This window comes from Sinohyriopsis cumingii, unplaced genomic scaffold (genome assembly GCF_028554795.1).
Source record: "Sinohyriopsis cumingii isolate HCF-2022 unplaced genomic scaffold, ASM2855479v2 utg000913l, whole genome shotgun sequence".
NCBI classification, from domain to species: domain Eukaryota; kingdom Metazoa; phylum Mollusca; class Bivalvia; order Unionida; family Unionidae; genus Sinohyriopsis; species Sinohyriopsis cumingii.
Window position 1 is genome coordinate 4,755,525 of NW_028315943.1, and position 25,043 is coordinate 4,780,567.

The following is a 25,043-nucleotide window of genomic DNA, read 5'->3' on the forward strand; positions in this document are numbered from 1 at the left end:
CTCAACTGGTGCACTATTTTCTGTTTGATATGCAAAATTGCCATTTCGCATTATGAACTTATATTTTTGTAACAATTTTGGAATATTTTGAAATAAACATTGTAAGACTTAAATATAAATAACGAAAATATTGTTTCAAGATCATATTTTACTGACTGAATTAAGAAAATCAAACACTATCAATCGCAAATATTTCACTTTTCATGCCAAATTTCCATTTTGCTACACAAATTAATATGCAACGTGACTGAAGGTGATATATGTTAGTTTTCTGCATCAATATTTAACTAAACTATTCTTTGCATTAGGGTTTAGGTAAAATTATTTACGAAAATAATGTATATTTTATGAATCCATTTCGCGTGATGGTTTCCATTTTTGCGCAAAACGTTACACGGAAAATGTTTTGTTTTTGTAATATCTCACATCTTTTTAATTTTTACCTTTCTAGAATTTGACGAAGACAGGAATTTTATGATAGCAAGTCGTATATGAGTCATCTATTTTTGGCGCAAGAAGTCTTCAATATATCTTAGGGACCACCCACAAAAAATAATCTACTGGGCATAACTTTGAATAAATCTAAAACGCTGACAGCTGGCACGGTAGGAGAAGATATCGTGCAGTTGGTAGTTATTGAGCTCTATGACCGTAGCTTGTTTGAGTGGCTAAAACTTCTGCCACCAATACCTAAATGACAAAGTTTGCACCTGTAAAGTAGTCGCACATGGCAGTTCCCGCCAAAAGGGTTCCTTAATCCAGATATCATCAATGATACTTAAACTGGGATCTGACAGCTTCCAAGCTCTTCGTTTAGTTGGTTTCGGATATACGAGGTTAATTCTATATACAAACGCAATCTGGAGCCAAAAAATATTGTTTCAGTTTTCAGAAAACAGGGGTTTCGGTTTATTGAATAATTTATTGGAATTAAAACATGAAAACTTTGGAACCAGACAAATAAAATGTTTCACTTTCAGGAGGATTTTTGTAATTCGGTTTCGGTCCAGAGATGTTTTGCAGCATATTCCAAACGATTGCGAAATGTAGTATGCAGACCATTACAAGTTTGCGCTGGACGAAACGGCACCACGGGCATACGTCTCATTAGACGCTATAAACTCGCAAAAATATACTGCAAACTCTACTAAATCCACCCACATCCTCGTCCTTAAGAAGCCTGGAGCCCTGGGCCGTCGCCCTTATCGATGACCTTTACGACGGCCCTGGCCACAATACTTACTCCTCCTTGAACTCTGTCAATATAATTCCAGTATAGACGATATTTGTTTCATACCTATATTACAGAATGACTTTATAATGACAGAAATGTTTCGATATTGAAGACACGACGCACAAATTATTGACAATAATGGCATTGCCAAAGGCAGAGTGATTAAAGTCAGTAAATAGCACCATTCAATACTCTGATCAATATTCAGCTTGCCACTGTCTTTGTTCCGAAAGAAAACTATCTGCATACGTACATTAGTCAGCAGCAGAATTAGCCATTGTATCATTAGGCCTATACAACTAAACAATGCTGACTTACTTTCTTCTCGCCATTCAGTACCCTGCGGCAACACATGACTAAGAAATAGACTTAGTGAGCGCCATACAATTGCCTACTAAAAGAAAAGTATTAGCTCTAGCATGAAATAACATCCAAGGAACGTAATTTATATAAATGGAACAGTGCTTTATATCTCGGGGCTGTAAGGCGATCGCGGGAGGTGCGTGCATGTACCAGATTTTGGACCATACATGAATATAATCTAATGCATGATTTTGATCTTGATTGTTTTGGTGCTAAATCGGAATAAATTTGTTTTGGTACTACATCGGAATAAAATTGTTTTGGTGTCACATCGGAATAAAATTGTTTTGGTGCCACATCGGAACAAAATTGTTTTGGTGCCACATCGGAATAAATTTGTTTTGGTGCTACATCGGAATACAATTGTTTTGGGCTACATCGGAATAAATTTGTTTTGGTGCTACATCGGAATAAATTTGTTTTGGTGCTACATCGGAATAAGATTGTTTTGGTGCTACATCGGAATAGATTTGTTTTGGTGCCACATCGGAATAAATTTGTTTTGGTACTACATCGGAATAAAATTGTTTTGGTGCTACATGGGAATAAATTTGTTTTGGTGCTACATCGGAATAAAATTGTTTTGGTGCTACATCGGAATAAAATTGTTGCCACGCGTAGCATCACCCTTTAAAAACAACAATAATAACAACAACAAATTGTTTTAGACGCAATGATTTCAGACTAATTTTGAAGAGTTCTCAATTTGGTTTCCGGAAGATAGGGTTGATTGGCAGTGAACCTCGTGTCACGTGACGAATCACTACCTCATTATCTAAAGTAGAATTTAGCTCCAGTTTCAGACAACCAGATAATAATACAGCAAGCCAATACCATTATTTAAATTATAAAATACCCTACTTATAGAGCATGAATAAAGCAAATTAACTTTTAATCAATATCATGAGGCAGTAATGAATCTAACTGATGATTGTAAATAATTTTCTTGCTGCCTAGCAACCAATACATACGGATGTTTCTGTTATAGTCGTACATCTCTTTAATGGTATTAATAAACCTATTATTGTGATTTAATGCACATTGATCCTTTTGTAAACCAACTGTTATTTTTAAGATCCATTTTAGACTCGTTATATATTTTTCTGATTTTATTGTGTTCTTGTTCTTTTAACGATTTTAAAGTTTGACTTCTTTTTCATTTTTAATAATAATAATAATAATAATAATAATAATACATAAATATAAACATTGGTAGTCGACACATTATCATCCTATATCTCTACAGGGTAAAACAATGCATAGATGCAGAAACAGTCAGCCCAATTTTTCATAAAAACGTCGTTTCACAACAACTGCTTAAAAGTCTTTTTTGGATAACACACACACTTTATTACTTAGATAAAGATAAAAACTATAATAAGGTTTACTGAATTCTGTATCATATGTTTATCCGAAAACGATATGGTCGATGGCACAATGCCTAGTAGGCAAATGACATCATACAGTACTTATAGCTAACTAAACAACCTTGTTAATATTTCTGGTCACGAATACCAAGCTTTGTATCTGTTTGGTAGAAAGCTAAATTCCTAAATACGTCACTACTATATTATCCAGTCTTTTGTACATTTGTAAATGTACATGGTGATGTGATGTCATTGAAGTGGTAAAAAAATGCAAAAAATGCAGAGTTGGATGTGCAGTGTTTAGCAATCTCTACATCTGTGTCTGCTGATATGGTATATGTCTAAAGTACAAGAATGCCTACAGAATCTTATTTTTTCTGGCCTTTGATGTATTTTCGGAAGGAGTCCGAATCTGAAATTAGGTTTCCATTCATGTTCTTGATGTTATATGAATTTGTGACATTTTGTTGAATATCAGCACTAAACCGATTCCTACCACCACCACCCCAAGTCTTAGCTGCCAGTATGCTTCGCTTTAGCACTTGATTTGTTTCTTCTACGAACGAATTTTTAATTTTGTTTGAAATCCATGGCATGAATGCAGCTGATCTACCCACGTTTTGAAGGAGCATTTTAGTTAGTTGGTGTAGTTAGAAATGATTTTATAATTTTATAATTTTCCAGTTTACTACATTATCCATCTTGTTTACATATTGGAATTTTGTATCAGATCTCAATGCATCCAAATTTCATTTGCTAAACAAATTCATCCCTATTGCCTCTTTTATATAAAAGGTTTATATGTAAATTTCCAATATATTTATTTCACGACCTGGAGAATCGACTATTTGTTATAAGCCATAGTACTGTAATTTTAATTTAACAAACGTATTCCCTAGTTTCTCTGTTCCATTTGTCCAATGAATATTATTATTATTAAAATCCAAATGACACTTATATGTGCTTTATGCCCATTCTTCTCAGATTTTATCTTTCCAAGCTGAGAGAATATACCCATTGTGATATAGCCACAGTGATTACAATGTCCTCTAGGCCAGCTTGCTACCTATTGTAGTGAATTGGTCCACAGATATTACGATCCAATGTCCTGTGTCCAATGACATACTTCGAATTTCATATTAATCTATATTAAAATTACATTCGTCTGCAAATAACAACAAAGTAATTTCTCAGACAGTCACGAACTCCGGTCTCTTTACGTCTATGAAGGAAGCCAAATTCAACTTCTTTCCCCTAATGCTGTTTATTTTCATTGATGCAAACTTTAGATTTTGTATTCAGTGTATTGTTGCTGAATTTGGGTTTGCATGAAGTGCTGCACTTTCTTCTCTATTGAAAATATTAAGTGCATTTTTAGCTTGAATAGGTGAGTTGTTTCTTAAACACGAGTCCGATAAATTTAGAATTTCACATTTAGGGCATATCCAAGTGCAATATGTAGCTTGAATTCCATTATTTTCAATATTAACTGTATATAAGCAGTGATTGCGGGTCTAAGGTTGCATGAGTTACAAAGCACAGTCTTTGTGCACAGTTAGGACCTGTCCATTACAAAGATCACATTCTACTGTACAGTTTGGACAAAACCAATCTTTATCGTCGGATATTAATTACTACGTACTCATTTTTGATGATATCCACGCACCTGGACGATTCCAACTTTGTCGGACCGTTCCGGTGGCCTAGTGGTTAGATCATCCTCTTCAGATGCATGAGGTTGTGGATTAGAACCCCGGCCGTGTTATACTAAAGGCTTATACAAATGGTACTAACAGCTGTCTCGCTTGGCGCTGAGCATTACGTGGTTACTGTTAGGACTGATCGGCCTGGTGTCAGGATACTCTGATTGGGTGGGACTTGATGCTATATGTCTGCGGCATGATGACCTAGTGCTAGACATCACAATAAACTACCACACTGCAGACATCGTAGTGATATGACAGAATTTTTTTAAAAGCTACGTTAACAATCCAAACCACAAAAAACTAACACCATCTTTGTCAGTCATCGTACAGAATGGTCCTGTTCTTTTTTCTTTTTTTGACCTGCTTTGAAAACATTGGTCATTGTTTCGAGCAGGCGTTTGATATCTCCCACCAAAATCAGGACAAATGCCTGGTACATATGGTATCCTTGTTTGAAGTGTCCTATTAAAGTATGTTCTGTTGCGATTGTCAGGTTTGTAGACATTTACAAAATATTGCAGAAGACCCGCAGGGTTGAATTCTTGTTGGCAAAATTGTACTTCGAAACTTCTTTTACGGGCATGAATGGCTCAAATCATTGTAATAATGCCGCAAGAAGAAACTGTCTTAGCTATATTAATGTTAGGGGCAATGGGAATTAATTTTCACCACAGGTGAACTAAGAGAACACGGGGTAAATGTGAATGTAAACCAACATGGCGGGTACACAACAAAATGAGTTTGGTTATCATTTGAAATTTAGGTAAAATAGCATAAAATTTGTTTAAATTAAAATTAATTGCTTTTAAAATTAGGTCTAAAGTAACCACTAAAAAAATCCGCAATGAAAATCCCTAATAAAAATCCCCAATGAACATCCCCAATAAACATCCCCAATGAAAATCCCTGTTATTTCATCTTTGTCAGTCATCCTACTTCCTTCCTGGTTGACTCGTGCGCATTAACCAAGTTTAAGATTAGGATAAAATATTGACTACTGGGAACAACAACAACAACAACAACAAACCCCCCCCAAAAAAAAAAAACATCAGACAATTTGGAGAGGTCGAAATAGTTGTTGTAGAGTCATTGTTGTCAGGTACTCTTTTTATCGTTCATCATGGAAACTCCATCTCCAACCACCACTACTTTCCCACCACTGTAGACAGAAAATGGGCGAACAAGGACTCGGCTATTTCCCTTAGGTAATATCCACCTTTAGCAAGAGACTGTACATACATATTGCTAAATATCTTCTTTTTGGTCTAAAGCACTCGTCTTTACCTATCACTGCGATCTCACTTCTGTCAGCGTATAATCGAGTCCCGTGCGGGACCAGTGTGGGCATGTGAGAAAGCTTGCCAGTAGCTTCCCGTGCGTCGATGGCAGTTACCGGGTTTTCTCGGGTTCACGCCCGGCCTAGGAAGTGCGGGGCTCAAGGCAGCACACTGGGGAGATTCTCCAATGATGAGCAAGCGAGAGCTCGGACAAACCACAAGGAAATAGTTATACATACACCTGTCTGCACAGTGGGAAAAAGAGAACAGACCGCAACAAAGAGTTGATGACCCGAAGAAGAAGAAGAAGAAGACGAAGACGAAGAGAGAGAGAGAGAGAGAGAGAGAGAGAGAGAGAGAGAGAGAGAGATCACTAGTAGTGATATGGGAAAGACGGGAAACACTAGGTGATATTGTTACACCCCACCACAGTATGTATGTATGTATGTATGTATGTATCTGTATGTATGTATGTATGTATGTATGTATGTATGTATGTATGTATGCATGTATGTATGTATGTATGTACGAACATGTATGTATGTATGTTAGTATGTACGAACATGTATGTATGTATATGGAAAAGAATATATCTTTATTGATTGAATATCTCTATATATGCGATAAATTTGCTTTACTGCAAGTATCGATTTTTGTAACAAACTTAAACATATATGAATATACATGCTGATGGCCAATAGGTTAAATGCATATGAATCTATTTGCTAATGGCCAATTGGTTGAATGTATATGAATATACTTGATGATGGCCAATCGGTTAAATGTATATGAATGTATTTGCTGATGGCCAATCGGTTAAATATATATGTGCATATATATATGCTGATGGCCAATCCGTTAAATGTATATGAATATACTTTCTGATGGCCAATCGGTTAAATGTATATGTATATACATGCTGATGGCCAATTGGGTAAATGTTTATGAATCTACTTGCTGATGGCCAATCGGTTAAATCTATATGTATATACATGCTGCTGGCCAATTGGTTAAATGTATATGAATACACATGCTGATGGCCAGTTGGTTAAATGTATATGAATATACTTGCTGAAGGACAATCGGTAAAATGTATATGTATATACATGCTGATGGCCAATTGGTTAAATGTATATGAATACACATGCTGATGACCAGTTGGTTAAATGTATATGAATATACTTGCTGAAGGACAATCAGCAAAATGTATATGTATACACATGCTGATGGCCAATTGGTTAAATGTACACGCATATACTTGCTGATGGCCAATTGTTTTAATGTATATGAATATACTTGCTGACGACCAATCGGTTAAATCTATATGTATATACATGCTGATGGCCAATCGGTTAAATGTATATGTATATACATGATGATGGTCAATCGGTTAAATGTATATGAATCTACTTGCTGATGGCCAATTGGTTAAATGTATATGAATCTACTTGCTGATGGCCAATCGGTTAAATGTATATGAATATACTTGTTGATGGCCAATTGGTTAAATATATATGTATGTACATGGTGATCGCCAATTGGCTAAATGTATATGAATATACTTACTGATGGCCAATCGGTTAAATGTATATGAATATACTTGCTGATGGCCAATTGGTTAAATGTATATGAATATACTTGCTGATGGCCAATTGGTTAAATGTATATGAATATATTTGCTGATGGCCAATTGGTTAAATGTATATGAATATACTTGCTGATGACCAATCGGTTAAATGTATATGTATATACATGCTGATGGCCAATCCGTTAAATGTATATGAATATACTTGCTGATGGCCAATCGGTTAAATGTATATGAATATACTTGTTGATGGCCAATTGGTTAAATATATATGGATGTACATGATGATGGCCAATTGGTTAAATGTATATGAATCTACTTGTTGATGGCCAATCGGTTAAATGTATATGAATATGCTTGCTGATGGCCAATCGGTTAAATGTATATAAATATACTTGTTGATGGCCAATCGGTTAAATGTATATGAATATACTTGCTGATGGCCAATTGGTTAAATGTATATGAATATATTTGCTGATGGCCAATTGGTTAAATGTATATGAATATACTTGCTGATGGCCAATTGGTTAAATGTGTATGAATCTACTTGCTGATGGCCAATTGGTTAAATCTATATGAATATACATGCTGATGGCCAATTGGTTAAATGTATATGAATATACTTGCTGATGGCCAATCGGTTAAACGAAATAAAGATAATCACAATGTTATTGTCGGTCTCTCTGTATAATCTTACATGTGATTATATTTCGAGATTGGCTAATTGTGTCTTGTGAATAGTATTAAGTCTGATGAAATATTCATTAGACAACAAACAAATGATTTCATAAAGATTTATTTCTGGTAATGACATTACCTTATTTTTTAAAAGAATCTAATAAGAAAAACAGGTTATCAAACTTTCAAAGTAAATGTGGAATTTTAAATTTAATATCAAAGAAACTTTATTCAACTCCACAAGATGCATTTGTCTGAAATACACAAGTTATCATTTTAAGTTTTCAGTGACAAGTAACCCTCCGAAATTTTCAGTCGTGTGAAGTTTCCAGTGACAATAAGTCGTCTAAAGTTTTCAGAGGCAACAAGTAATCTGAAGTTATCTGCGAAATTAAATAAACATGCAAAATGTTTGCTTACTACATCAATTTCGTGAGAAAAAAATTAGAAAATACTTCAGTGAAGTGAGTGAAAAAAGAAATGCGAACGGAATAAAGAACACAATAACTTATTTCAGTTAAAACGAATAATAATCATTTACAACGTTCGTGATAATAAACGCAGCAAATGCTGATCACATTCTTCAAGACAAAAATTAGAATGAAGCTTTGAAAATTCTGATAAAGACTGGAGTTATAGGCAAAACAAAGTACACGTATCATTACACTTTTCAGGAATATACAAATACAGTGTAGTCACAAAGACCGATTACATGCATGAGAGGACAAATTTGTACAGCATATAAATTTTAGAATCCCGCTGTATTAAAGATTGGCTGGAAAGAAAACTTTTTAAAATCAATAATTTTGTCTCATATGTTAAAAATAGGAAATATAGTGTCATGAAAAAAAACCAAAAGAGGTCAGCGGAGTACAAGAAGACCTTGCTTTTAAAGAAAACCACTCGTCTGTTACTCATCAAATAGAAGAGTATAATAATCAGACAAAAATAACTTTACAAGTCCAAATTATTAAATGAAAAATATGAATTTCCAAATTATTTGAGAGAAAGGTGTGTGGTGGTTTCTTTAATTGTGTCTAGTTCATTGTGTACAAAACTAAAGTAACGAAATACCATATGAACATGCTATTCTTTGAATTGTTCCAAGTTAAAGTCTAAAATGACTCAGAGTAGATTCTGACCGTATATGAAGACGATAATCTAATTTGTATAAATCTCCCCGGATTGGCGTAAATATACAACAGCAACAGAAAAGAAATCACACTGAAAATTGGAAATAAGAGTCGGCGGCAACGCAACTAAGTTGACGTCTTATCTTAATTATGCAGGAATCACTACTGTAGCTCCAAAGTAACATCATTCATCATCAAATTCAACATTAGAGTTCCTGGTTTCACCATTAAAAATATTGAAGCTCACATTACTATCGCTACAAGGCGTGAGTGTGCAATTATCTTTTTTTTAAAATTATTATTTGGTTTTCTTTTTTCAAAAGACTTTGCTTGTAAAACTGATGAGACAGGAAACCCAAAGCGTCCATAATGCTATTACACCATCTGGAGGAGTAATGGCAGGGCGAGTTCCATCGACCGAGTTCAACAACCGCTAACATACGTAGGCTATACACTAATCTTATATGTACAGAACATGTTTAGCTCATGTAGGTTTTGACCTTCTGTTGGACCCTCCTGAAGCAGGTGAAGCAGACATATATCTGTGGAGAACATTTCTCACACATTGTGTGGTGTCTGCATGGGAGAAAGAGTACATTGCGCTCGTGCTCTCCGCATTCCATGCACATCAACTGGTGCTTTAGATTTTCATTTTCTTGAACAACTGGCATGGCGGCACCTAAAATAAAATGGCATTCGCATACATCAATTTCTAAAGATAAGGCCAGTTAATAATTAAATCTAACCATAGTCTGAAAGAAAGAATATTTAAATATATTCAAAAGGTGTAGAATGTCAACAAATATCGCTAGAAAAAATCTCGACAGTGTTAAAATTTCATAAAACCTTATCCAAGACAGTGTATTCTGTTTTATAATCTTCATGTTGTTGCTGGAGATTGGTTGCACTCACTGTTTCTTAAAATGTATTTCAAACTCCCACCAACCCCCAGTTGAAAGGCCATACATTTTGTGTTGTCTGTTCGACAGCAGTAAAACGCATTCATGTACGTTTCTAGGCAGAGGCAAATGAGTATGCTCCATCACGTTCTGTTAATTAATGAGAAATGCTATAATATATATTGAACAGAATGTTTAACAAATGTGTCCCATTTCTATTAGCAAAACACGAATAATGCATATTAGAAATCTCGGCTAATGTGGGTATGTGAGAAAGCTTGCCAGTAGCTTCTCGTGGGTCGGTGGTTCTTTCTGGGGTTTTCCCGGGTTCTTCCTCCACCATTAATACTGGCCGCCATGTATAGCCTTTCGTGTGCTGAAAAATGGCGTTAAACCCTACAACAACAACAACAACAACATATTAGAAATCAAAAGGAGTATTTTGGTCGGGATTAATCCCTTAATTTAGTTACAGAGAGTTCTTGTTTTCTTATACATTAGAACATCGATACCTCGAATCGCGAACAGACTGAATAAATAAGTTCGAGAGATCGTACTTCAAGCAAACAAGGTAAAACAATTGTATGCATTTGTCTAACATCAATTCAAGCTCTTATGTGTCCGAGCCGATTTTGTTCAAGTTAACATGATTTAACTACACTTTTCACTGAAATGTATTACAATTCATTACCTGTATCATTTAGATAGGTATTTATGCGTTTAGTGATGATGGGTAAACATCCCCGCTCTTGTCTTTGTATGTTTTCTTTCTCCTCTTTATCTAATATCACCATCAATATGTCCTGGGCTCCGTACTCCTTCCGACCTATTACATTTAACACATTTAGTCATTTAAAATATAATTTCAAACATCAGTAAAAATATGAAATATACCTTTTGTCGTACTGGTCATTTTTCCTCAGTCAGTGACACATGTAAATCATCGCAAAATCTATAAGAAACACTTTTTATATTAAATTTCTGATCAAAACCAGAGTCTTGTTGTACTGGTAGCCTGGCATACACAGGAATCTAGCAGACGATATTCATTAACAGACGAAGTTAATTGTGTATGACACCCGTTAAGACAAATTAAATATTGTACGTCTCTTGTATAGTCGGCAATACATACCGATTATAGAATGCCTTGGTAGTGATAATAGCAGTCATATGACCTAAATTGCCCTGTGACAGACATATAAACATATTTTCGTTATGGGAAAAGGTGTCATCTAAGCTATTTCCTTTAAAATATTAATTTACGAACTTGTTTTGCTAATTTATTCACTTGCTTATTTATTTTATCGTTTGTTTCAAATATACACAATTCACCAAAAATCTCACCTTCTTTTAGAAGATCGTTGATAGCTCTGACCACGGCCATGTCAGAAAAACCAGTCTGGACGACGCTCTGTGCACAGTCTGCATCTAGCACGCTGGTTTCCACTTTACCTTAAATAGAAAGGTAGGTAGATAGGTAGGTACATGTACATAATATATACATGTAAACACATATCTGATGGCACGCATAATTGTGATATTTATGTCAGCTCGTCGAAATATAGCGCGGCAAGTTCTACATGGCTACCTAATATTCAAAGTTGTACACATGTAAGGATGCACATTTCTGTCGATCTATGAAGAACACCTTAATTTGGGCCAGAGAAAAATTAATTACATTTATGTGGACGGGTGCTTTTTAAAATCGCTATAAAGCAATGATTTCTAATGTCTGTGTCGGGAGACGAAGTGATTCTTAATTAAGCCTTCGTTTACTTAATCGTTAGACGACTAGAAAGGGGAAGGTGAACTTCGATTTGATATCGGAACTGTCAGAAGCTGAGTTTTTCCAGACCTGTTGATGCAATTCTATAAGTCAGGCTGACCGCAATTTCAGCGCCTAGTTATAAAAGACGGTATATATATTTAATCCTGATTGGTTACACTAAATAAGGGGTGTGGTTTCCACACGAAATTTCTTGCGGATAAATTGCCCTCATCGAAAAAAATCTAGTCAGTCTGCATCTTTCCTGCAAGAGTGAAAATTTAATGGAATCCCAGATTGAATTCCGAAGAAATTCTCTCGTAAAACATTTGTCAAAGGGACCGGATGTCTGGAAAACAACGGACACAATTCGGCGGTAGAAGCGAACAAAGCTTAAAAGCATAAAGTATTTGCGTCAGTTTCATGTAATTCGTTGATACCAATATAATGATTTGCTTGAATTTAATTGTTTTTATTTGCATGACTTTTTTTAATCAGTAGATCATTACTCTTGAAATGAGTGTAACTGTCTTTGAGTTCATCTATTTGAATTCGTACAATGATCTTCTTTATATAAGTTTGACGAACTGTTTGAATTTGTCGTCTTGATTATTATAGGAATCTAAGAATTTCCTGCATTACTTTAGTTGATATGAGTTACGAGAATCCGTTTTGAATTCACCGATCTTAAATGATTTCATGTATGCTCAATACTTGACTGTGTGTATTCGCTAAAAATGTCGTAGTTAAACTATATAATGAATTTCATTCGTTCATTTGTGTAATAGAGACGAGAACGGAACCGCTATGTCTCGTATGATGTTAATGTGAATCAGGAGGAAATAGCCATTAGGAAGTACATTAATCTTATGAAACTAGGTTTGTTTATGGTCTGCCATGTTTAGCTTGACCAGATAGCCTTTGGTATCTGTTTGAATTCCGATAGAACGATATCTGACATAACGAGAGGGGAATAATGATCTATTCCCAGTAGGACAACTGATAGAAGATTTGGGTTGCTTCCCTATTTATTTTGAAAGGGTAAAAAACAGCTCCCCGGACGTATCCACTGACGTATACACTTACCTACTCATCCAAGTATCTACGTACCCACCTACCCACACAATGTTTGAGGGCCGAAAACAGGCGAGAGAGTAGGGAGGTCGGAAAAGGGGAAAAGCGAAAGGACCTAGAGGAACCACCATAGTGAAGTTGGAGTAGACCGGAATAAGCATGTTATGAAGTTGTACAAGGCAATGACTTCAATCGTTCACTCGATTATATGATGAACCAATTCTATCATTCAAAACAGACCGGCTATTTATATAAATATATTTGTGTGTGAAATTCGGTGAAAGATTTATTTCAAAAGGATGTGTATCTTCCTAATGTAATGTATTAATCACAGTTGTTCATGTAATTGATTAAATATTTTTTGTTTTTCCATGTACGCGGGCTCGTGTCATTATGTTCTTTATATCGGCTCAGATCTCTGTTTATTCCATCTATAAGTTTCACACTTTATTTTAATATTTACTCCATCCGGGCAATAATACCGAGGGCGATCACCCTATAGATAACGATAGCCAAATAAAGCGGACACCTTGTAAGAAGGTACAATCTCACAACAAACACCACCAGTAGCACCGCTACAATACATATGCACAGCGTAGACCAGCTAGGCTAATCAGGGCCGACAGGGGGTGGGGGTGGACCGGGCCCGTAACAACATTTTAATTTTATAAAAGAAACAATTTGTTTGAACAAGAGCTAGGAGAGGCCCGGGTGTTTCTTAACCCAGGGCCCGTGATCGCTCTTTACTGAGGCTAAATAGAGCGCATGAGGAATATATATATATATATATATATATATATATATATATATATATATATATATATATATATATATATATATATATATATATATATAGTTTGCAACTCGAGTCTGCGGTTGATAAATACGTAAACTCGACCACTTTATTAGGCAGTGTGACATATACCATAGGGAGACCTATACTTGTGTAAGCAACATTTCATCCTTGTTGTAAAATAAAGAAAGAGAGGAACAAAATGTAATTGAACAAGTGTATGTAACACAATCAAAAGTGTTCTAAAAGATAAAGACGATAATTGTGCTGGAGCCAAATAACTTAAGGGTGGATAGCCACAGAACTTAGGGTGGATAGCGAAAAACCACAATCAATCACGAAGACCACTCTCAATCAGCTTTGAGCGTCTTTTCATGTGTACTTTTGGTCTCCTTTGCATTTTTACCTTGCTTATCATCCAAGTTCAGAGCCTTTATATACCCTGCCGTCTGTTCGTCGTCATTTGCTATCGGGTTTTCGTCCTAGTGAAAAGAAAATGTAGACCTAGTTCAGTGTGGTGCTACTTTTTGCTGGAACACTAAACAGAAGTAAAGTGCGACCTGCGAAGAATCTCAAGAAGTTTCAACATTGTCATAAGTTTAAAACAACAACCCTTGAAATTGTTTCGGAAATATTAAGATTGAATTTTATTGGTTTATTCTACGTCAGTTTAGCTCTAAATTGTAAGTCAAGCTTACATGACAGCTCAGCCATAATTTAATAATAAAGTGAAGGGCATAACTATCTTATTTTTGGCTTCCTTTTGATGTACGGATTCAATTTGTGAATTTAAATTTCAAAACTTGACGATGAAACAATGACGAAAGTTGAGAAATGAAATCAATTGCACAAACGATAGTATGAAACTAACCATTATTTCTAAATTAACTTGCATAAGGAAAAAATTTGCGAATTTCGCATGAAATAAATATGCATTAAATGAATAAAGGGAATTTATCAAACATGATAAGTTGAAACATTCATTATTAAAATGTCGCCAGAAAGATATATGCTTTCTGGACATTACTTAACATTAGTAAACGTTTTATTCATACGAAAGACCATTATGGAATGCCAAATAAACGAAGCAATTACACTATCTTTAAAAATCTGTGCAGAAAGTAATTTCAAGATGTAGTGCAAGTGCACTTATGTAAAAGTCGTACGCGATGAAAATTAAAAAAAACTCTTTTGTTTTATTTAATTTTTATCATACACTGTTCAAATTAATATTTAATGCAAGGGTACTTATTTAAGATGATACAGAATAAAACCACTTAATTAATATTGCTAAATGTATATCTTACTTCCGATTAATTTAAAATCCCAAACTAAAACACAGATGTCGTGTACATTGTATTTACACGTGTTTTTAAACCTATATTCTAGTAAATCGCAACAAACTGATTTTCAAACGATTCACCTCTTCTTCCGATTCCTCGTCCATTAGACGTACAAGTCGTACGTATTCTCCCCCTTTTACATGTTGTAGATAATCGCAGCTAGAAAACCGCCTCGCATGCTCAATCCATGGGTCATCTTCCGGTTCCCAGTTTTTCAAGCCTCCATCACAGGCAAAACATCTAACGACATCCGCTGTTCCTGAAATAAAATCATGGTGATGACTGGTGAAGAAATAAAAATCATAAGCTATCTTTTGAATGTATCAAATTAGTTTTATATCGGAGAGAGAGAGAGAGAGAGAGAGAGAGAGAGAGAGTTGGTTGTTGTTGTAGGGTTGAACGCCATTTTTCAGCACACGATAGGCTTTACATGGCGGCCAGTATTAATGGTGGAAGAAGAACCCGGGAAAACCCCAAAAAGAACCACCGACCCACGAGAAGCTACTGGCAAGCTTTCTCACATACCCACATTGGCTGAATCCGAGACTCGAACCCACGCAGACAGAGGTGAGATGACAGTGATCTGTAACGGAGAGCGCTTTAGACCACTCGGCCACTCGGGTCCCCAGAGAGAGAGAGAGAGAGAGAGAGAGAGAGAGAGAGAGTGATGTTCTACAATTAAAATAATAGTACAATTACTATTTTTATGCGATATTTAACCTTAAACATAAGGCAGCAAATCTGACTTGGAATGCTAATCGAGTTGTATTATTTACAAACCTATCAAATACGTTTCTGTAACGCATATATACTTACTCCAAGTGGAACATAATTTGGTCATATCATACATAAGTAGTGAATGGGGGCACTTTACGTACAATGGGAATTAGCATTACAGACCCCCCCTGGGTTAGATTACGTACAATGGAAATTTAACATGGCGAAAAATCGTGGGTCAGATTACGTACAAGGGGAATTAACATGGCGATAAATCGTGGGTCACTCTACGTACAAGGGGAATTTAACATGGCGATAAATCGTGGGTCACTCTACGTACAAGGGGAATTTAACATGGGGAATAGAGTTTGGGCTTGTTTAGGGACAAGGGGAATGGAACATGGGATTTTTTTTTTTTCTTTTTTTTTTAAAAAAATTTTTTTAAAAAAGGGGTAGGCAATTCAAAGACTATCTCTTTTCGAGAAATATGGCTGGCCCTGAAAAGGGCCTTTGGGTTTTCTTCTTCTGCTTCTAATTTCTTCTTTTCCTCCACCAACTTCTTATTTTATCTCCAACACTCTTTCTCTTCTTCCCTTTCTTTTTTTTTCTCCTCCTCTTCTTCTTTCTTCTCTTCCTCCTCTTCTTCTTTCTTCCTCTTCTCATTTTCTTCTTCTTTTTCAATTTTTTCGTTCCATGTTCTTATTCTTATCTTTTCCTCTTCATCCTCCTTCTCCTCCTTTATTTCCTTCATCACACCACTGATCATGTCCTTTGCTTTTCTTAAGTTGTTAATTTCCATTTTTACTCTATGCGGACTATAAGAATAGTGGTCTTCAACGAGTCGTACGAGCATTTGTTCTATCATGCCCAAATTGTCAAGGACGTCTTGCAATAATTGAAATTTATCCAGGTGGTTTGAAGCCATTTTCTATGTAGAATGGTTTGAACGACGAATACTGTGGGTTCTTATACTTAAAGCGCGTACGTGAAGGAAAACATCCCCCTAAAAACATAAAATGGATCTTACCTAGATCATGACCAAACAACGCGCGGACGTGAAGGAAAACATCCCCTACTTTTTCATTTCATATAATATAACCCAAACTATACTCTCCACATTTGCTAAGAAACAATAAAGAAACCAATAATCTACTATTCGCACAAACATACCTTTACTCATACAAACACAAACACACAAACACATACCCTCACATTTTTTAAAAAAAGAGTTAGTGTTTATATACACACTACTCTACCTACACACATTGGCAAATTAATAGTTATTTCTTTTCTAGAGTATTGGGTAGCCCTGAAAAGGGCTGTTTTGTTTGGAACTTCATGGGCACCTGGTTAATGGTGGCACCTTCCAGGCCTGGCGCCACATACGCATCTTATCCCCCAGTTACTTTTTACCTTTTGGGGGGAGAGAGCAGAGGCAGGATATGTCGCTTCAGAATCCCAATTTTCGCTCTCTGGGATTTTGAAATTTTTTCTTCTCTCCTTTTCCTCCTCCTCTTCTTTGTTTCTTCTTTCCTCTTTATATCTTCTTTCTTCTTCTTTATATCTTCTCTCCTCCTCTTCTTTGTTTCTTCTTTCCTCCTCTCTTATCCTTCCCTCCTCGACAATGGCTTCCGCGGCCAGTTCATTTAATATGCGCCTGGCATATTCCAGATGCACATGAAGCTCCAACAGTTTCTCAAGTCTCGTGTTCATTTTTTTTGGTGTTTATCAATCAACAAGGGTAGCTGGACTGCCGAACGAGTTTCAATTTATACTGAAAGCGCGGACGTGATGGAAAACATCCCCCTAATAACATAAAATTCATCTTACCTAGATCATGACCAAAAAAACAACAACGCGCGGACCTAAAAGAAACACTCACTCACTTTTTATGCTACCCATCACTATTTTAAAATTTTTTATAAATCACTTCAATAGACTATCCACATACTCAAAGCAATTCAATCTAACTCCAAATATACACCTCAAACACCAAAAAACAAACATCATTTTAATCTAGTATCCACACCAACTTACTTTAGCTCTTACTAACACAAACACACCAACACATACCCTCACATTTTTAAAAGCAAGAGTTAGTGTTTATTTTCACACTACTCTACCTACACACATTGGCAAATTGATGGTTATTTCTTTTCTAGAGTATTGGGTAGCCCTGAAAAGGGCTGTTTTTTTGTTTTGCTATGGCATTCTTTTTAGTTTCTAAGAATGCGATGTCCTCTGAGGATAGACTTTCTGGCGATAGGTCTGCTTCTTCGAAAAGAGAAGAAGAACTCTTTCGTGTCGATACGGCAATCGACAAAGCCTCTGTCAGCTTCAGGTTGTTGCTGCTGTTGCTGTTGCTGCTGTTGCTGCTGTCTCTGAAGTCTGTACTTCTCTGTCCATTCTTCTTTTTCCCTGTTCATTTCTTCTCTGAAGAGCTCTTCTATCAGGTCTTCAGTGATTTTTAACATTCTCACATTCTCTATTTCTTCTGGCTTCGGTATCAGACTGTGTCTGACCCTATGCAAATTCACGTAGGCTTCGTTGAGTTTAGCTAGTTTGGAGCACATCTTCGTAGGAGGATGAGTCAACAGATGGTTAGACTGGGAACAACCCGGTTCTTAAAGTCAAAGCGCGGACGTGAAGGAAAACATCCCCCACACGGTTTTCGAGCCGCAACGTTTAGTGAGTGTCATGAGAGGGATAGTAAGAAATGAAAGAGCATCAATCCAACATTCTTCTAGCTAAACAAAAGACAAAGGCATTTTTTTCTAAACACAACATTTTTTATTCAAAAATCACTTAACACTAAACAACAACATTTCTAACATTTTTTAACAATAATCCAACACTATAACATCAAACATTTTTTTCTAATCACAAACATTTGTTTCTCAATTTACAATCTACTTAGAACAGGGCTGACAACGTTGTGAATGAAATTGTGATTTCCACTGTTGGAAATCATTAGGCCATTGATGGACACTACGTTTCCTAGCTTGAGACAAAAGATAAGCATAATGGTCACAAAACCATCGATCTACTTTCACATCGTTTCTAGCAGAAGAACGAGGATCGAAATGAGTCACTAAATGTTCTAAGGAATAGCCCAGGCTGCGATGATGCAGAAAATACACACAGTACTGTCCACACACCAAGGAATCTGTGCCTTGTAATTTCACGTTATTGAATCGGGTGGTTTGAGCATTTCTTCTCATAAAGTCGATGATATCGTCTTCCAAAGGGGGCAATCCGTACGAATCGAAATATTCCACACATCCTTCTTGAGGAAAGTAGACGGCTACCCAGTGGGTTCCTGGGAGATGACTGTCGTCCGTGTTGATCACGTAAGCTTGATGGTCTTTAGGTTTGCGATGAGGGAGTTCATCTTTAGCACAGACGACAGGATTCCAAGAAGCCGTATACGAACTGTGGTTCAAAAGGTAATAAAGTTCCCAGGTATCCATTGTTTTGTGTGGTTTTTTTCTTCTTCTTCACAGGTAATAATAAGTCGTCAATTCGATCCTGACTTTTTGCTTGAAAATGTCTGACGAATAAACGGTTATTCGTTCTGTTTCCTCACTCTGATTCAGGAGAGCTTCGATACGATGGATCTCTTGAGTGGTTAATGGTGGACAAGAATGTTCACGCAAGTCTTTATACCACTGGTGCAACACGTCTTTGTCCGAGATGAGACTCCAAGCTTCGTCCAGATACTCGTCCAATTTTTCTTCTTGACTTAACATTAGGCATTTATCGTGTTGAATTTGACTAGGATGATCGTTTTGACATCCATAACAATTTTTCTTGATCAATTCCGTTATTTTGTCGACCAAGTGTTTGGCAAAACAGGAGACTAAATGGGCTTCTTGTTCTGGCCATCTCGACTTCATCATGATTACTTCTTCTTCCAGGGTCTCCTCACATTCCATGTCCAAAGTTTCTCCACTAGGTAAAGAGGGATAACAGTCTTCCATGGTTTCTAGTAATCTAGAATGACTTCTCTCAAACTGTTGATTTCTATGGTATTGTCGAATTCTGCATACAGGATGACGTTCACTGTCTTGTCCAGTGGCTTTGCAAACTGAAGTTCCACACGAATCTGGCCGGATTTTATAGGGTGGAAATGTCCTTCGTCGCTGCCTTGGTCTGGAGTGAAATCGAAAGCCCACAAAGCATAGCCTCCTGCATAATCGTCGTACGTAATGCCGTGACTGGTATTGGTTCCTAACTGACCGGTGGCTTCGTACAGGGACAAGTACGATCTCAAGTAATTTTTGTTGGCAAAGTCAGGTTCGAAAGGTCGGGTACACAAGGTTTTGCCATCGCGACTGACTTCGATTTTCTTCACGTCGAAGTGTTGAAAGTTGAAAGGATTTTCTTCGAAGGTTCCGTTGAAGGCTGAATTCGAGACCATACCAAGGATTAAACGCTTGGGTAACTGTCCTTGGAACAGATGATCTTCGATCATGGAATGATGTCCAACGGGAATGGTGAAGGTTTTCACTTCCACGCGACGTATGGGATACTTGGCGGTCGTTCTGCTCAACGTTTGACTGATGTCGTTACCTACTTTAGGTAACACTTCCACGCGTCGTACGTAGAGTTTGGCCTCTTCGATTTTGCTTTTAGGAACCTTAGCATTCTCAGCCAACAAATGGAAAGCGGTACTGCTACGATTCAGTCTCAAGCGGACATTGACTCCGTTCAGCAAATATTTCTCTTGCAACCACATGTCCAAATGCAAACGATCCATCAGTTCTAAACTCTTCTTATCTAAGATTTTGAGTTCTCTTTGCTCAAAGCCGCTATTGGTTCCATCTACAAGGTCGAACTTGCCCGCTTCGTCAGGTTCCCACAGCACACAAGCATTGAGATGGGTATCCTTGGCATCTATTCCGTACGTCAAGAGATTTTCCAGGTAGGCACGGTAAGGGTAAGTATCCATGCTGCTGCTGACCAGTTTGTTATTCAAGTACAAGTCCACTCCACTAAACAAGGAATGCATGAAATTGTTGACGGGAGCTATATTCTCAGTGTCATCTACTGCACCATCATCCTTATCTAGAACTTTGACTTTCAAGTACAAGTAAGTGCTATTCAGATCGATGTAATCTTCGGGCTGTCCTTTGATTTCAAACTCGATGGGAGCTGAGGCTGTCAATGAGGAGACGGGATGAAATTCCACCCATTGAGATTCTTGCATCGTCATCATGGTGGGGGGCATGGCAAACAGATCCAGTTCCGTCTTGGAACAAGCGCAAGACTCTCGGTGCATCATTTTTTTCTCTGTGTCTCAATAATCGAAAACGTCTAAGTCTCGAACGGTTCTTCTTTTCTTAGCCTTTCTCGCTTGAAGTCTGGTGAAAGGGTGTTTTCTTCGTCGTCTCTTTCTGCCTTGTCCTTGCTGAATGCCTGACTCGGTAGCGTGCAGAACATTTATAGGTGTGTCTCGTCGGCCCAAAATGTCTTTGCCCGTTTGCAGCAAGACATTTTTGCCAGCCCTCATGAAGGCTTCTTTAGGGTTTTGTTTGTCGATGATGACATTTTGGAGAAATTCTTTGCCTTGCGTCAGTGCCGCATCTTTCAAGGCGTGCAATCCGCGTGTCACCATCGGTTTCAAGACTGGGGCCACCGAACGAAAGGCCGATTTTAACATGTCTCCTAAGCCGTGTCCTCGCTGTCGTGCAACCCCTCGGTACACTGGATACATGACTTACTTACGAGTCGTGAGAAAACCGTTTTCGAAAATGGAGTTTCACCGTGACTTTTCCTTTGGTGAATGGAATATTTTGTCCTAAATCTCCTTTTATAGTAATGTTGACCGTGTCCAAATACGACTTGCTGACGGGTAAATAGTGAGGATGGACAAATTCGCGGTGGACGTGGTAAGTGTTTCCACCTTCCTCGTCAGCGTTTGCGGCAGAATCCACTTTGAAAGGAATGACACGCAGTAACGGCACAGAGGTGTGTCACACCACGTTGTACTCCACCACATCGGAGTACACGAACATCAAATTCAGTCCTTGGTTCAGTTCTACCGGGGTACGAAAATACTTGGCAAAAGAATCGTTGTCAGAAATGACTAGTAATTCGCCTTTTTGTTGTTCTACTTTCTTCCTCAGCTCCATGTCACCGCCCAACATGTCAAACAATTCAGGACAAAATAAGAAAGACATGATTTTGGGCCCCTCAGGAAATTTTATCAGGAAGCGACGAGCTGTTTTGTGGTACTCCAGGGTGACACTTTTTTTGACATGCTCTAAAGCTTTCAGAAACACACCATTAAACCTGGTGGCTATTGTGTTGACCAAATGTTGACCACTAAAATAATAGCCTGGGGGAATGAACAAGTGATAGGTGGTCCACTTGAGATTTGGTGTACGGGTTTTCTTGTCATATTTGCTATGGGTATCCATCCACTGTTGCATTTGCTCGTCATGAACTTCCACATCAAATTTATTTTGATTGGGAAGGACATTGAGGACTTGGGTCGGGTGAATCATTTCCACTAAAGCCACTTCCCAATGGGCTTCGTGGTCTAAGGGGATGGCTTGAGGTAATTTGGCCGTGTAACAGCACAACGTGTTATTGGGAAACACCTCCATGGAACTGTCACTGGGTAAGGTCAAGTAAAATTGGTTTTCGTGACTCATAATTCTAGAGTTCTGTGGCTGTCCGAGGGGATATTACTGGACGTCAGAGGCGTGTCTCCACCCAAAATGGGGTTCTGGTTGTGGTTGTGACTGACACTGGCACTGGACACAAGGTTCTCGGGGTTCCCGTTCGAGGAGAATTTCAGGGAGGGATTGGGAAGCAGGTAACCGATGCAACTGCTCAATAAAATGGTCCACAATTGTTTGTCTCCTTGTTGCAAACTCAAATTGGCAATGGCTGCCCCGATGACACAATACACCACGAAGATTTGGCAGAAAAAGACGATTTGCGTTTTAGGCACACGTTCTCCACACCACACCCACAAGGGTTGTTTTTGTAAATCTTGCACAGAAGAACTAGGGGAAGAAGGAGTGGTCGACGTAGCTGCGTCTGATGTGTGAAAGGGCATGATGGTCACTTCTTCTTTTTATAGTCGATGACTTGCGAAGCGTCGATCCAAGAATCGAAACTGGGTGGATATCCTTTCCAACGTACTTTGACTTCTTTGACACGTCGTTTGCCCACTTTACGGGTTCTGCGTTCGAGAATGCTTTCGATGTCGTACACGTCGTCTTCTTTTTTGGTGACACGTTGTAACTCGGGCAAATAAAACGTTCCTTTGAGCACTTCTCCGTTCATGTCTTCCAATTTATAGACGGCAGGATGACGGCCATGCACTCGTCCAGTGACGCGAAACAATTCGGTCGTCCAGTTAGGTAAGTAACCTTTGTCGAAAGTGCGTTTGGTTTTGCCAATGCGCACCCAATCTCCTACGGTCAACTCTCCACTTTTCTTGGGGACAGCCCTCGTCAGGGACGTACCAAACAGGCGCTCAAACACCAGCACTTCGTTGTCGGGAGTCACGTCTTGCGGGGCACGTCCGATGCTTCGATGGTAAGATTGGTTGTACGCTTGCACCAGGTGCGGTAAGATGTCGATGTACTTCAGAGTGTGGTGATGCGTAAAATATTTCCACATGCGTTCTTTCAAAGTGCGTTGAAAACGTTCCACGATGCTGGCTTTGGTTTCGGGATTCTCGGTGGTAAAAAAATGAATGTCACGTTTCTTTAATTCTTTTTGGAAAGCTTGGTTCAGAAATTCGGTGCCTTTGTCCGTTTGCCATCGAAGAGGGTGACGACCGCTTTGTTTCAACACTCGTTGCAGGGCTCGCACTAACTCGCTGCTGGATTTGGAAGTCAAGGGCACGACCCAGGCAAATTTGGAAAAGACGTCGATGACACAAAACAAATATTTGTAGCCGCGATTGTAGCTGGCCAAATGAGAGACATCGGCTAAATCGGCTTGCCATTGATGATCGATGCCTTCCACTCGGGTGCGACTTCTGGCAAACTTACGTCGAATGGGTTTGTGTAAAGTGTAGGTAGCTTGTTCTTGTAACCATCGTTGCACTTGAGGTAAACGGAGACTTTTCAGTCGAGTTTTGGCAGCACGATACAATTTTTGAACTCCTGCGTAACCTGCAGGATGCGAGGGATCGTAGTAAATGCTGGCTAAGACTTTTTCCATTTTTTTTGTGTTAATAAGGCACCCACTCTTGGAAGAGGCTACTCTTTTTCTCTTGGGGTATTTTCTTGGATTGCAAGGCTTTGCGTGTGCGACCGGCAATAGGTGTCGAAGAGGAGGATGTCTGAGCAGGGGATATCGGTTCTTGTTTCACTTCTGTCTTCACTTTCTTTTTCTCTTGTGATGAAGAAGGGGTGGCCATCATCTTTTTAATCCATCCAATTCTGGAGGTAGGTGGTGTTGTTAACTTGCGTACTTTTTCTGGTGGAGTTTGAAACCCTTCTTCTTCTTCTTCATTTCCTTTTTCTTTCTTGACCACTGGTACCGGTACTGGTACTGGTACTGGTGATGGTGCTGGACTTTTCATCAAGGTCTTAAAATCTTTCAAAGTGGGTAGAGCTGTTTCGTCTAAAGCTTTCTGGTGAAAGAGTTGCAGTCGTTGCAAGAGTTGACCGTACTTTTGCGATTTTTCTGTTTCGGACAAATCTTGGCGATCCATCAAGGACTGCAATTCGTGTTGTAACTGGGACATCTCGCTCAAATTGGGATTGGGAGGTAAATGCGGGGTGCGTTGTTCTTGCCACCGATGGTATTCCATCCATCGTTTGTAAGGCACTAAAGCTAGTTTTCGTCCTTCCATGGGGTTGTCAGGGGTGAATTCTGAGATCTTGGGACTTTCGAGGGCCTTTTTATCTTGCTCCCACTAGTCCTCCCAACATGGTTCCCAAGACTCCTTTCAGTATGGGGCCTAACAAGAGGGGCAAAATGCCTCCACGTTGCACTAACATCTTCTTTTTTTGACGAATGGGAATTTTCTTTCGAACCATTTGGCGAAGAACCTGACGATGTTTGCTTAAGCATTGTTTCTGGTGTTTGGACAAAGGGATCGTGCCTTTCAAAACGTTCAAACAACATTCGCACACGG

General features: G+C 38.1%; 1 protein-coding gene across 2 annotated transcripts in view; it reads right to left on the reverse strand.

The window, feature by feature from the left end:
* Positions 1 to 8,312: 8,312 nt before the first annotated feature.
* Positions 8,313 to 25,043, reverse strand: part of LOC149773080 (baculoviral IAP repeat-containing protein 8-like) — a 64,738-nt gene continuing 48,007 nt past the window's right edge. For both annotated transcript variants that reach the window (XM_089946875.1, XM_089946874.1), the window contains exons 4-8: positions 15,298 to 15,476; positions 14,281 to 14,356; positions 11,587 to 11,694; positions 10,934 to 11,068; positions 8,313 to 10,022 (exon numbers count right to left, since the gene is read on the reverse strand). In XM_089946875.1, coding sequence (XP_089803001.1) covers positions 9,823 to 10,022; positions 10,934 to 11,068; positions 11,587 to 11,694; positions 14,281 to 14,356; positions 15,298 to 15,476 — 698 coding nt within the window. In that variant the 3' untranslated portion in view covers positions 8,313 to 9,822. The remainder of the gene's footprint in view (positions 10,023 to 10,933; positions 11,069 to 11,586; positions 11,695 to 14,280; positions 14,357 to 15,297; positions 15,477 to 25,043) is intronic.